This window comes from Dama dama, chromosome 3 (assembly GCF_033118175.1).
Source record: "Dama dama isolate Ldn47 chromosome 3, ASM3311817v1, whole genome shotgun sequence".
Taxonomy (NCBI): Eukaryota; Metazoa; Chordata; class Mammalia; order Artiodactyla; family Cervidae; genus Dama; species Dama dama.
The window spans coordinates 52,776,894-52,792,249 of NC_083683.1; the positions used below are offsets into that span (position 1 = coordinate 52,776,894).

A 15,356-nucleotide genomic window follows, 5' to 3' on the forward strand; every position below is an offset into this window, starting at 1 on the left:
TCAGGACTGATTTCCTTTAGGATTGACTAATTTGATCTTGCAGTCCAAGGGACTATCAAGAGTCTTCTCCAACACCACAGTTCAAAAACATCAGTTCTTGGGTGCTCAGCTTTTTTTATGGTACAACTGTCACATCCATACATGACTATTGGAAAAACCATAGCTTGGTGTAGATAGACCTTTGTCAGTAAAATAATGTCTCTGATTTTTGAAATGCTGTCTAGGTTTGTCATAGCTTTTCTTTCAAGGAGCAAGTATCTTTTAATTTCAAGGCCGCAGTCACCATCTGCAGTGATTTTGGAGCCCAAGAGAATGAAGTCTGTCACTGTTTCCATTGTTTCCCCATCCCATGAAGTGATGGGACCAGATGCCATGTTCTTAATATTTTGAATGTTGAGTTTTAAGCCAGCTTTGTCACTCTACTCTTTCACTTTCATCAAGAGGCTGTTTATTTCTTCTTCGCTTTCTGCCATAAGGGTGGTGTTATCTGCATATCTGAGGTTATTGATATTTCTCCCAGCAATCTTGATTCCAGTTTGTGCTTCACCCAAGCCCAGCATTTCACATGATGTACTCTGCACATAAGTTAAATAAGCAGGATGACAATATATAGCCTTGATGTACTCTTTTCTCAATTTTGAATCAGTCTGTTATTCCATATCCAGTTCTGGCTGTTTCTATTTTACCTGCATACAAGTTTCTCAAGAGACAGGTAAGGTGGTCTCATTTCCATCTCTTGAAGAATTTCCCACAGTTTGTTATGATCCACACAGTCAAAGGCTTTAGTGTATTCAATAAAGCAGAAGCAAATGTTTTTCTGGAATTCTCTTGCTTTTTCTGTGATCCAGCGGATGTTGCCAATTTGATCTTTGGTTCCTCTGCCTTTTCTAAATCCAGCTTGTACATCTGGAAGTTTTCTATATAAGCTCTCTCTATGTGTATATAAGATGGAGAAGCTCTATACAGTCAGCAAAAACAGGACCAGAAGCTGACTGTGGCTCAGATCATGGACTCCTTATTGCAAAATTCAGACTTAAATTGAAGAAAGTGGGGAAAACCACTAAGCCATTCAGGTATGACCTAAATCAAATACCTTTCGATTATATACTGGAAGTGACAAATAAGATTCAAGGGACTACATCTGATAGAGTGCCTGAAGAACTACGGACAGAGGTTCGTAGCATTGTACAGAAGGTGGTGATCAAGACCATCCCCAAGAAAAAGAAATACAAAAAGGCAAATGGTTGTCTAAGAAGGCCTTACAAATATCTGAGAAAAGAAGAGAAGAGATGCAAAGGAGAAAAGGAAAGATATACCCATCTGAATGCAGAGTTCCAGAGAATAGCAAGGAGGGATAAGAAAGCCTTCCTAAGTGAACAATGCAAAAAAAATAAAAATTAAAAAAAAAATAGAGGAAAGCAATAGAATGGGAAAGACTAGAGTTCTTTTCAAGAAAATTAGAGATACCAAGGGAACATTTAATGCAAAGTCAGACACAATAAACGACAGAAATGGCATGAACCTAACAGAAGCAGAAGATGTTAAGAAGAGGTGGCAAGAATACACATAAGAACTGTACAAAAAAGGTCTTAATGATCCAGATAACTACAATGGTGTGATCACTTACCTAGAGCCAGACATCCTGGAATGCAAAGTCAAGTGGACCTTAGGAAACATCACTAGCAACAAAGCTAGTGGAGGTGATGGAATTTTAGCTGAGCTATTTCAAATCCTAAAAGATGATGCTGTGAAAGTGCTGCACTAAATATGTCAGCAAACTGGAAAACTCAGCAGTGGCCACATGACTGGAAAAGGTCAGTTGTCCTTCCAATCCCAAAAAAGGGCAATGCCAAGGAATGTTCAAACTACTGCACAACTGCTCCCATTTCACATGCTAGCCAAGGTCATGCTCAAAATCCTCCATGCTAGACTTCAACTGTATCATCTATTATGTGGTCAATTAAAAAATGTTTGTGTATGTTCAAACAGAATGTGTATTCTTAACTATGTCTGTCAAATCAATTTATGCTGTTCAAATCAACTATGTATTTACTATTTTTTTTGCTTACTAGGACACTAACCTGAAACATGAATATATCTTTGTTACTGTTTATTTTTAATTTGATATTAAAATTTCTTCAATTACAGTATTCAGATACTTTGTTTCATCTATTTTTGGGCTAACTTATTAGGCGCATATAAGTTTGATTTGAACTGTTTGCAGTTGTATTGTGACTTTTTATCTCTAATAATACTTTTTAAAGAAAATATAGTCCTTATAATATTATTTTTATAATACTATGTCTAGCAATACTATAACCAGTCCAACTTTTTCTTGTTTAATATTTGCTGGATGTATCTTTTGTTTCAATTTTTCAGAGTCTCATTTCTTTAGATACATCCATCATATAATTGGATTTTAAAAATTATATCCATAATAATCTTTGTTACTACCAAAGTTAATCCATTTACATTTATTATAATTGTTTTCCATCCTTTTATTTCTTTTTACCTTCATGCTTTATTCCAGCATCTCTAATGTGTATTTTATTGTTTTTTTCTTTGTCTGTATCTAATTTGGTATTTCATTCATCCTCTGAATTTTCCATTTCAACATATTTTGCAATTTCAAATATTCTACTTAGTTGTTATTCAAAATCTGCCTATTTATTTTTTTTATACTCTTTTTATATTTGCTCATATTTATCGTTGCCTCTCATATTTACTGAAACATTGTATTTAGAGTAATTTTATATTCCATCTTTGACAGTTCCCAATATTCTAAACATCTGATAGCCAAATATGTGGTGTCTGCTCGTTTTCTCCTGTGTTTACTTGTTTGTATGTTTCATGATCTCTAAGTGTAAGTTCACATTTTTATAAAAATCATCCATAAGGTTAGTGGTGGGCTGCTTAAAAAGTGTTCTTTCCTCTAGAGAGATTTTCAGTTGTTTTTGCTATAATCTGAAGGGTGTTAATAACCAAGGTCCCTGACTTAAGGCAGAGACTTCAGAATCAGATCCTCTACTTTGAAGCTTCCTCTAGCAAGCTCTTATTCTCTGCATCATATTGCTTTTATCAGTATTTGCTCTCAGAGTAACTCCTATCCTTACTATTCCTTGCTTGCCGTTTAGGATTTTGCACATGATATAAATCATATGGGGCTTCCCTTGTGGCTCAACTGGTAAAGAATCCGCCTGCAATGCGGGATACCTGGGTTTGATCCCTGGGTTGGGAAGATCCCCTTGAGAAGGGAAAGGCTACCCACTCCAGTATTCTGGCCTGGAGAATTTCATGGACTATATAGTCCATGGGGTCACAAAGAGTTGGACACAACCGAGCGACTTTCATTCACATGATATAATTGTTTATATGTATGTATGCATGCATTATTAGGTATGAGATGGGCAGGGAGAGAATATATCTTAGGTTTTGGAGGTGTGGGGCTTTGATAGTTCTCATACATCATGAGCTCAATATTCATTTAAAAAGTAGTTTTTATTACTGGATGTGTTTCTTTGTGGTTGAAGGACTGTCTAGAAGTTAATCTTCCACAAATGTGGAAGTAGGCATCTGCCACTCTAATTTTTACAACAGACCTCATTCTCTTCTCCTTGCAAGCTATTCTCTAATTTTGTAGATATATTCTATATAATTAGATATATTTATATATCTAGATGTATTATTCTATATATCTAGGCTTCCCAGGTGGTGCTTGTGGTAAAGAGCCCGCCTGCCATGCAGGAGACGTTAAGAGACGTGCGTTGATGCCTGAGTCAGGAAGATCCCCTGGAGGAGGGTACTGCAATCCACTCCAGTATTATTGCCTGGAGAACCCCATGGACAGAGGAGCCTGGCAGGCTATAGTCCATATGGTCGCAAAGAGTTGAACACAACTGAAGTGACTTGGTACTCATATATGTTCTATATTTCTTATATTATCTTTGCCTTGTTTTCACATATTTATACTAAAAGTTAATATGAATATATTTGCTATATTTTTCTATTTTTAAAAATGATTTAATGCTAGAAATTTTGGGTTATTCACTCCCCATTCATTTTTTGCAGTTTTCAGCTACTCCTGTGCACATAAATCATACTGATGTCTAGAAACATAGACTATGCAAATAAAAGTAGTCCTATTATCCTTGAAATCAAGAGTAGCAGTGACTATAATGATAGTTGATATATTTGAGTGCCTATGTATCAAACACTACACTACTCATTTAATCTTTACAACAAACCTATGAAGACCTATTATTCCAATTTTACAAATGAGGATAAATAATTTGCCCAAGGCTACACAACTTGTATTAACCCAAGTTTTAGTATTTTAGTTTCCCTTCTAAAATATGTGGAAAAAATAACTAAGAATAGTTCTTAATAACAAATACAAGATACTGGCAATAATTACTAGGTTTCCTGCTTGTATCTCCTGCTTATATTTCAAGTATTGTTGTCTTAGTCTCTGGGCATATTTTACAAAGTAAGTTAAAAATTGTTGTTATTCTTCAAGATGATAGATTGGTGACTCTGTGCAGCTTCTTGCACTTTCAAATACAGGGCATCTGTGTCAAATTTGGGCTGTGCTAGTTTATTCTATTAATATCTCTGCCAAGTTTTAGAGAGCCCTGAATCAGAATGAGTGAATCTAGGCATAAATTCTCAGCTAACTGCTTGGTACTGTGAGGCTATACATTCACTTTGATTTTTGTTAGTCTTGTTTATCTAATGGAGATGCTTGAGCTTGATCTTTAATCATATGCAATGCTAATTTTTACAGATATGTCATGTGACTAAGATTTTCAACTTAGAATATATCCATCTTTAAGCTGGAAGGAGTTGCCATTTCTTCCTCTAGGGGATCTTCCTGACCTAGGAGTTGAACCTGGGTCTTTTACATTGCAGGCAGATTCTTTACCATCTGAGCTATGGGGAAGTCCCATCCATCTTTAAGCATGAAGCAAAGTTTGGGTGGTAATGGAGTCAATGAAAAAAGTGAAAAGTGCAAGTGTTAGTCACTCAGTCATGTCTCTCTGCTACTCCATGGGCAATGAATGGCCTGCCAGGCTTCTCTGTTCATGGAATTCTCCAGGAAGAATACTAGAGTGGGTATATTCCCTTCTCCAGGGGATCTTCCCAACCCAGGGATTGCACCCGTGTCTCCTACATTGCAGGCAGACTCTTTATGGTGTGAGCCACCATGGAAACCCAATGGAGTCAATATTGTATTTCAAATGCCCAGCACTGTAAGTGAATAGTACAACTGGGACTGAGCCACTAGGCAAATTGAAAATACTAGTGAGCGTAAGGGAACAGTACATATTCTTAAAAAGCAATGTGTACAGTTTAACTTATTTTGGCAAAGGAGAAATACGAAATTGACTAAAAATTGCCCATACAGTATGAATTTTAAAATCTTAAAGAAAATAATAATTCTCTCATTCTTTCTCAGAGGACTATTAAAGAAAGAATATCTTTCTTTTTTTTCCTTCTTGCTTTGGTCTTGATTCTAACTAAGGAAAAGTTCTTTTTGGGGGGACTTTGCCCAAGCAAGGCTTTTTGGCATTAGAGTCAGAAAGAGGGCATCTTTTATTTTTGTTAAGAATGTATTGGTGAGTGAACTCAGTCTGACATTTTTCCTGTATTTTTAGATTCTTTAGTTAACTTCTATTTCTTTTTTTCGGCACATGTAATAGGAAAGACCTAAAACACAGCAGCTAATATGTCTGTTTATTTTATATTAAGAAATTTCTAAAGGCAAAATTTTTACAGTAAGAAACTGGTTATTGTATATATGAAAATCTTTTTTTAATCAAAGGAATCATCATAGGAGAGAAGATAAATTTGTAAGCAAATGTTGAAGGATAACAATAGTAAAAGCCATGGTGTTATTTTAGAAAGTAAAATGGAATGCTAACTTGATGATGAAATATGGAATATTGTTATGAGCATTTATTTTATATTTCTTATCCTAGATTAAAAGACTATATCAGTTGTAACTATTGTCTTTGGTGCCCAGCCAGTTCATATTGTCATCATCTTTCAGCAGCAATTCCAGTTGCAAGTTGCTATTTAAATGAGTGGCTAGATCTTGATGTGTGATACGTTTTCCACTGCTGAAATGGTTACAAAATCAAGTGCTTCCAATGATTATGTCATTAGCATGCCTTATTTAACATCTATTAACTCCAGGCACTATTCTAAGTGTTTAACATATTTTTAGTCATTTAATTATTATATGGTAATTGAATAAGTGTATGCTGCTTCAAAGCTTTAAAAAACTAAATAAAATTTATAATTTATATTGTTCTGGACTGTTTTCTTTATTAGTACTGTTACCAGTTTAGACATTCATTACCTTTCCTACTGATAACATTAATGTGGCCTAAATTTCATTCTTCCTGTGGCCTTTTGTTTTTCCTGTCTTTTAAAAAATTGTTTGCTTATCCCACATTTTGGATTATCTTCTTCAGTAAAAGTATATGGTTTCAGCTACAGATAAATCATTCTGTTCTTTTTTTTTTTTTTCTTTGCCTTATAAAACCTCTGTGCAGTATCAACAGTCAACTCTGCATTTATTTCTAAGTGGTAATGCCAAGTGGTAAATGCTTTAGTGCTTTCTTTGTGATTCTGCTGTTCCCCATTTTGTTGAAATACAAATATGAAATTTTCCAGGTTTAGCAGAACTAGGTACCCTGTGTGACCCGTTACGGAGCTGCTCTATTAGTGAAGAAAATGGACTCAGTGCTGCCTTCACCATAGCCCATGAGCTTGGTCATGTGTAAGTACCTTGTGTCGCCTCGGTAGTGAGCCTTCGACACAGCATTGCGTGATGTCTATAGTTTTGTCTTTAACTGAGTAATTAGCATCTTTATATCCTTACAAAATATTAGTGGTGCAATTTAACCCCTGAAATGCTAACTCTGGCTCTTTTGTGATCTATGTTAGGTCAGACAGGCTACACAGATCAACAGACTAAGCAAAGAACTAGAACTTTGGAACTCTTTTCTTTCATTTACTGTATTGGATTATGTGACAAGCACTTCTGGCCTCTATCCCTTGTTATCCTATGCATGACCAGGTACTGTGCTCTACCGTCTTATGGGAGGGCCTGTAGGGTCCCCTGGTTCTAGGGAACTCCCCCAAATATTTGTAGTATCAATTCATTTCTTGCTTTTATTGCTCAGAGCCCCAACAGAGTATGTGGTCTGTGGGAATTTCTTAATCACTGAAATATTCTCTTAAAACTTTTTCTCCCAGATCCATAGTTGCTGTTTTTTTTTTTTTTTTGGTAAACATTTGGAATACTCCTAACTGTTCCTGTATTATTAAAAATTCTACTGGGGTTTTATGCTCTAAGAATGTGGAGGCCATGATTTCCCATGATACCCGTGAAGCTCCCATAGAAAGTCAGAAACCCCTAGAAATTCATCCTCTGGAAAATGATTCCCTATGTACCCACAGTACTCCTTTGATTTTTTTGTTATTTGCTAATAAGGAATTGAAGCTGGAGATGCTTCTCTTGAACTGCATTGTCTTTTCCTGGTCATGCCTTGACATCCTTAGTGTGTTTAACTGGAATAATTTCAGGCAGATATAATTTTTATTAAGCTAGTTCCTCTTCAGTTTCCTGTAGCATAGTTCTATCTTATGACCACCCACCAAATGCACACTCAGATTTTTACGTTGTTTGCTGAAGTAGAGCAGGTTCAGCAGCATGCCCGAGGTATACCATGCATTGCGGTAACATCCTGAAGGCAGTGTTTGCTGGTTACCAAGGGTCTTAACTAGTACAGTGTTCTTGCAAAGGATACTACCTTTTATTTTCTTCCTGAGAAACTCTTTAGGTGTGTTTAGAATATCAGTAAGTAGTTTAATTAAAACACTGATATTAAGTACAAATTTTGACAGGTAAGGACTGAATCAAGTGGTTTCAATATTCCTTCTAAATGTAATTTTTACTGGGGTCCTCAAAAAATATGTAGAATCTGTTGCTGGCCAGCTGATCATTTAATGTCATTGCCCTTGTAAAGATTTGGTTGCCATTTGGGAATATGTTTATTATTCCAGTTCTATCAGTCATCGCTTTATGATTATAAACCAGAAAGAACAGTTAAGCTGTTTCATGTGAAATAGGTGGAAAGCATAAAGTGATATGGGGTTAAGAATTAAAGAAGCTTTTTTGTTTTTTAATTCTGTAGTGATAGTCAGTAGTCTGGAAGTTACTGTGGTAGAACCTTTACCTAATCTTCCCACACACATTGCCTTGGGTATGCATGTTGGAAATTATAATTGTTTTTATGTGAATGCTTTGTTGATATTGTGATGAGGTGAGTCAGAATCCAAATAGTTTGTTGAAATTGACATACCAAAGCAACAGACTGTGCTATTGATCAGAGTTATAATCTACTATTTCTTAAACATCATGTACTTCTAAACATGAAGGTAACCCTAGCATTTCAGTACTTTATGAAGAGATCAAGAGTACAAATCCTGATATTATCAGATTGATCTGCATTTTAGATTATATTATAAAATAAGAGATCTGTTTCTAATGTTGCGTACATTTTATTATTCTTTTTTAAGTGTTTATTTTTATTTTTAGATTTAATGTTCCACACGATGATAGTTTTAAATGTAAGGAAACTGGAATTAAACATCAGTATCATGTCATGGCTCCAACTTTAAATTACCACACAAGTCCTTGGACCTGGTCAAAATGTAGTCAGAAATATATCACTGAATTCCTAGAGTAAGTAATTTCGTGTTACTTTAGTTACATAATTGAACATTTATTAGATTATAAAGTTTGAAACATGTATTCTTTTAGAATAGTTCAATCTCTGTTGAGTGTTTTATTATTTAAATTTAAGTTTGCTTCCACTGTACAAATGGGTGTTTAAAGACAAAAGAGTTTTATTATTTCATTCTTAACTATATTTTTTTGGTGGGGGATTTAATTCAGAGCTATCATTTTTTTTTTTTAAATTTGGGTTCCTGTTATGATAAAAACTCCTTCTTAGGGGGATGCTTAATGGGAATCAAAGCTTCCTTGTGTATTTCCTTGTGTATTTCTTCAGAAGCTGCTAAGTAATATTCTGAGAGGAGTTTTAGTGGCTCAAGTTTGAGGTGTCCTTGAAGGACAGAAAATAGCTGAAGTCAAATTATGAATGTTTCAAATAGTTCCCTAAAGAGATGTGGAGTCCCTGGGTTTACCTGTCCTTTGGAGGCTACTGCTAGCTCAGATTCAGATTGTTCTGGCCTTGCCTCTTCATCTGCTACATTTCTCTGCTTCCCAGCTTATCCAAATGGTGTTTCTATCCTAGTTATTGAAACTCATTCTAAAAGCAAGGCCATACTCTTTCCAGTTAATCTTTTGGTATAAACACAATATTGTTTGATTTTTTTCTACTACAGATTCTAATCACCAATTTATACAGTTTCACTTACCTATCTCTATGAGAACTATGGGAATGAATGAAACCATCTTTTGGAATATATTAATTATGATTAGCAGTGGTTATTTATCCTTGTATGGGAACTTGATTTAAAAGCATAGCACATAGTTGCTGATCTGTACATGGTGGCATATAGCTTTGTTCAATTGCTGACTGAAGCACTGATTAAAAATACCAGTAGATATGCTTATTTTTGGAAGGGGGTGATATGATTCTTGCCAATGGGTATTTTAAAAGTTACATGTTCATATTTTTGGGCAAAATTTATTCTGCCCTCTAGCCAGTAAAAAATTCCCCCCGAAATATTTCTTCTGATTATTTCAAGTTGAACAAATGGTTGCTTTTTACTGAGTTGGAATGGTTGAACATTTTCAGTTTTCCATAAGCTATATATTACTTGACAAACTAGGAGTAGCAAATACACATTTTTGCCACTATCTACTATTTTGCAAACTCCTTTAAAGATATTAAATCATGCACTTTAATAGCAACTTGCAAGGCAGCCATTTCTACTCTCAGTTTGCAGTTGAGAAGTCTTAGACTCAGGGGAGACTAACTAACTTGTCCACACCATGCAATTTGGAAAGTGGTGACACCCAAATGCAAAGTCCCAGAGCTGGCATTCTTTACTCTGCATTACATTCTTTTCCTAAGAAAATCTCTTTGAGACAGAGACAGCATAGCACTTTCTGAAATTCCTTTATTTTGTTGTCAACTATAAACAAACTTTCTCAGATGATCTGAAAATGTTACTTTTTACATTTTGACTGACTGGACATTAGATATAGGGCATTCCTGTTGGATAGTAAAGCAGACCAAAAGTGTAGTGTGATCAACATAGGAATGCATGTTTTAAATGTTATATTCGATCAATTTTTGTTTATTTTTCATTATTCTTTAAAATTTTTTTTTTACCTTTAAGGCAGTTGTGGGGATTAAATGAGAACAAACACATAGAATAAGTCCTTTATAAACTGTGAGGTTTTCTTATTGACTTTGATATGAGTTGGTTTTTAAATTATGAAAAAATACTGATGTTCTCTTTGAAAGTGCAGAGCTACAGAAAAATGTGGTAAAAAATCTTCTACTGAAGTACATCCATGTGTATTCACAATATTTTGTTCCCTGTCGTTGTTGCAGCACTGGTCATGGGGAATGCCTCCTTGACAAACCAAATGGAAGAATATATGATCTATCTTCACAGCTTCCTGGATTAATGTATGATGTAAACAAGCAATGTGAACTTATGTTTGGTCCTGGATCACAAGTGTGTCCCTATTTAGTAAGGAAAATTATGTTCTTTTGTTTGAAAACTACCATAAAGTTGTAGTTAAGATATATTTCAAAATGTACTTTATTCTCTTGGACAGGTAGTGTGCTGAATTTATCTTGATTTTTAAATATTAGAAAAATTTGGTGTTTGTCAGAAAGAGGTTTTTAAAAAAAGGAAACTATAATTTATTGAATACTTATTATATGCCAGGTGCTGTTTTAGGTGGGCTTTCCTGGTGGCTCAGATGGTAAAGAATCTGCCTGCAATGTGGGAGACCCAGGTTTGATTCCTGGGTTGGGAAGATCCCCAAGAGAAGGGAATGCCTACCCACTCCAGTGTTCTTGCCTGGAGAATCCCATGGACAGAGGAGCCTGGTGGGGTCGCAAAGAGTCACTCTTTGTTAGTCACAAATGAGTGATTAACTTTCACTTTCACTCTGTTAGATACTTAAAAATTTTCTTTAACTCTCACAAAATCCTATGAAATATCCTCAGTCAGAAAACAGAGTCACATACAGGTTAATGAAAATTAAAAGCATTCAAATAGTTATTTTCAAATGATGTTGTTTTGTGGGTGGGAGAGAGAATGCAAGTGCTTTGATAAGGAATTGTGTTAAAGACACCAAGAATTTCATAGACTATATTTTCTTTTATGCAGATTTGAATCCAAAGGAATGTTGGAGCCTATTGTTTAGTTTTCTTTAATCATTACTTTATAATTGGTTTCAAGGATTTTTCATAGGTTAGATTCTTTAAAATTCCACTGGAAAAGTTGAGTTGACATTTTTATTGAATCTGTAGCCAAGATTTTGTCTTCTTTTGGGGGGTGAATTTAGGATTTAGTTCGAATAAATGTCAGTACTTTGGTGAATCCATGCCTTACTTTTCCAAGCAGAATATGCATTTCATTTTCCTCAATCCTGTGCAGACCTTTGCCAAATTGCTTACTATACTACTAGATTGTGAAGATCATTGAACCAGGAATCTCGCCTTGTTCATTCATTATAAATAAAGATGTATTCCCAGGGTTTAGTTCAGATCTGCCATATAATAGAAGCCAAAAATATAAATGTTTACTGAATATTGAATGAGTGAATACATGAATGATGTATGAATGAATGGATGGATGGATGAATAAATGAAAGGTACTTAACAGCGAGCGTAGGGACATACAAAGCATAATGAATATAATGAATATTATTCCTAAAGTCTTAAATTTAAAATAACAAATTTTTATGTCTTTAAATATCCACTATGAAGAGGGGAAGATTTACCTCAATTATTTTTTATAAAAAAAAGGCATTTTTTTCCTACTGACTTGGACACTGAATGAACTTTGAGTTTAAATTCAAAGAAAGGGATTATCTTGGACATAGCTCCTGTGAGCCTCTGTGGATTTTCATATATTGTGAAAACTTCAGAACCCTTTGTTCAATAATTGAAAGTATGCATTATATTTACAAAATAGGAAACCAGTATACATTATACAGTTTTTCTATGCACATTATTCATACATTCCACTGTTGGATCAAAAGGGACTTTTGGAAACTCCTTGTGAATAACATTTAACAACAAAAAATCCTTTAGAAAAATGTCTTGCAATAAAGTGTCTCAGTAATTTTGAATGCTTCCGCTCCAAGTCATCTCTTCCGTTGTTCAGTGTTTGATGATAATCCAGTTTTTTAAGAACTAAATGTTGCCCTTTTATGTGTTTAGAGGAAAGTCGATGACCAAGACTGACTTAGTAAAGATTATTATGTGTATCTGTGTTAGTTGTTCAGTCGTATCTGATTCTTTGCAGCTCCATGGACTGTAGCCCACCAGGTTCCTCAGTCCATGGAATTTGCCAGGCAGTGATACTGGAGTGGGTAGCCATTCCCTTCTCTAGGGGATCTTTCTAACCCAGGGATCAAATCCAGGTCTCCCACATTGCAGCCAGATTCTTTACTGTCTGAGCCACCAGTGAAGCCCTAGTTAAAGATTATTACTGATTATTTCCTTATCTGACCATGAAACCAGGAAGTATCTAGGATCAGTTTATAAATCAGTGCATGATACTGACCTGATCTGGGGGTCGTAGTGTCATTTTTACTCTTGCTCGCCTGCCTTTTCTTACTCTGCAGAAACAATGCAGGCGTCTCTGGTGTACCAGCGCAGAAGGGGTCCACAAAGGCTGTCGCACTCAACACATGCCACTGGCAGATGGGACGAACTGTGGTCCTGGGATGGTAGGTTTTCTCCAAGGGTGAGTTTTGTATCAAGAGATTATCCACGGATGTGATTGCTCTGTGTTTCAGCACGCTTCATTATTCACCATCATATTTTCTTCTGCTAGTTGAATTAATGTTTTTGCTGCATTTGTTTGATGTATGTTTTCAAGTGAATTAGAATTTAAATTTTATCCTGTTTTCAAGATAAAGCAGATGGATATTATAGTTACATAATTATATGTAACTGGACAATTATAAGTAAATGGACATTTACTTATCTAAGCATATTATAGTCTTGTTATTAAAAATGTGTCTAGCCGTAAGTAGGTCAGCAAATATCTGAAATACTCCCAAATTTAAGGATTTACCATTGTATACATTTCTCCTAAAAAATTCAGAGAAATATAAATGAAAGTTTCAAGTGGTTTCTTCAGAACTTTATTGGTTTTAGTGTTTTTGAATACATTGTATCTCTAAGACAGACTGTCAATCATACTGCATCTTTTCCATTCTAGCATCAGTAATAAACTTATATAAATCTGCCAACATGATGTGAAGTGACTGGGTTCACCATGATAATGAAATGTGATCTATTGCATATATTAATTTGCGGATATTGAACAGTACATCCCACTTAATCAAAGTGTATGATCCTTTTAATGTATTGTTGAATTCAGTTTGCTAATATTTTGTTGAAGATTTTTGCATCTATGTTCATCAGTAACACTGGTCTGTAATTTTCCTTCTTGTGATACCTTTGTCTGGTTTCATTATCAGGGTGATGCTGGCTTTGTAGAATGAATTCCAGAGCATTCCTTCCTCTGTAATTTTTTGGAATAGTTTGAGAAGAATGGGCTTCCCTGGTGGCTCAGCTGGTAAAGAGTCTGCCTGCAATGCGGGAGACCTGGGTTTGATCCCTGGGTTGGGAAATCTCCTGGGGAAGGGAAAGGCTATCCACTCCAGTATTCTGGCCTGGAGAATTCCACGGACTTATATAGTCCATGGGGTCGCAAAGAGTCAGACATGACCGAGCGACTTTCACAACTTTCAGAAAAGTAAGTGTTACTCTTCTCTAAATGTTTATTAGAATTCACTTGGGAAACCATCTGGTTCTGGACTTTCAAGAGTTGGGAGGTTTTAAAATTATTGATTCAGTTTCATTACTAGTGAACTTCATAAACTGGTATTTTTATATTTTCTTCCTGATTGAATCAGGTAAAATTATACATTCCTAGGAATTTATCCATTTCTTCCGGGTTGTCCATTTTATTGGCATGTAATTGTTCATTGTAATCTCCTAGGATCCTTTGTGTTTCTGTGGTAGCAGTTGTAACTTCTTTTTCATTTTTGATTTCATTGATTTGCTGCTGCTTAGGCACTTCAGTCGTGTCCGACTCTGTGAGACCCTATTGACTGCAGCCTGCCACTCTCCTCTGTCCATAGAGTTTCCTAGGCAAGAATACTGGAGCAGGTTGCCATGCCGTCCTTCAGGGGACCTTCCTGACCCAGGGATTGAACCAGATCTCCTCCATTGCAGGCAGATTCTTTACCATTGAGTCACCAGATTTTAGCCTTCCCTTGTTTTCTTGACAGGTCTAAATAATCAATTTTGTTTATCTTTTCAAATATCAGCTCTTAGTTTCTTTGATCTTAGTTTCTTAGTTTCTTTTCTACTCTTTTTGGTATCTATTTTATTAATTTTTTCTCTTTCTGATCTTTATAATTTCTTTCCTTCTACCAACACTGAGTTTCATTGGTTCTTTTAATTCTAGTTCCTTTAGGAATAAGGTTTAGGTATAAGGTTTACTTGAGATTTTTCTTGTTCCCTGAGGTAGGCGTGTGTTGCTACAAATGTTCCTCATAGAACTGCATTTGCTTTCATTACATAGATTTTAGATTGTTGTGTTTTTATTTGTCTCCAGGTATATATTTTTTTTATTACTTTAGTGACCTATTGGTTGTCTAGTAGCACAGTGTTTAGCTTTCACACTGTTTTATTTTTTTCTTTGCAAAATTTTTCTTGCAGTTGATTTCAGCTTTCATAGGACTGTGGTCAGAAAAGATGCTCGATATGATTTCAGCCTTCTTGGTCTTATTGGCTGCCAGATTCTTGTGTGGAGACAAATGGCCCCTTGCAGGTTGGATGGGTCCTGATGTGGCTGTCTGCATGGTCAGTGGAGGCTTGGTCTTGCTGCTGGCTCACTGGTGGTTGGACCTCGATTCCAGGGCAGTTGGCTGAGGTTCCCAAGAGGTCCCAGAGCTAATGCCAGCCCGCTGATGGCCAAGGGTGTCCCAGACTGTGCTGGCCTCCTGATGGGTGGGCCAGGTCTTTACACAGCTGGCTCTGGAGCCATGGTACTCCCAGGGATGGTGTCTGTGGGGTCCAGGGAGTCTAGGCGCTTGTCCCTGCCCA

At 35.8% G+C, this 15,356-nt stretch overlaps 1 protein-coding gene across 1 annotated transcript in view; it reads left to right on the forward strand.

Annotated features, from left to right (window-relative positions):
- The window catches only part of ADAMTS20 (ADAM metallopeptidase with thrombospondin type 1 motif 20), a 188,793-nt gene that overhangs the window by 63,158 nt on the left and 110,279 nt on the right, over positions 1-15,356 (forward strand). Inside the window, 4 exon segments of the mRNA XM_061122944.1 lie at positions 6,679-6,784; positions 8,609-8,755; positions 10,602-10,743; positions 12,857-12,961. Coding sequence (XP_060978927.1) covers positions 6,679-6,784; positions 8,609-8,755; positions 10,602-10,743; positions 12,857-12,961 — 500 coding nt within the window.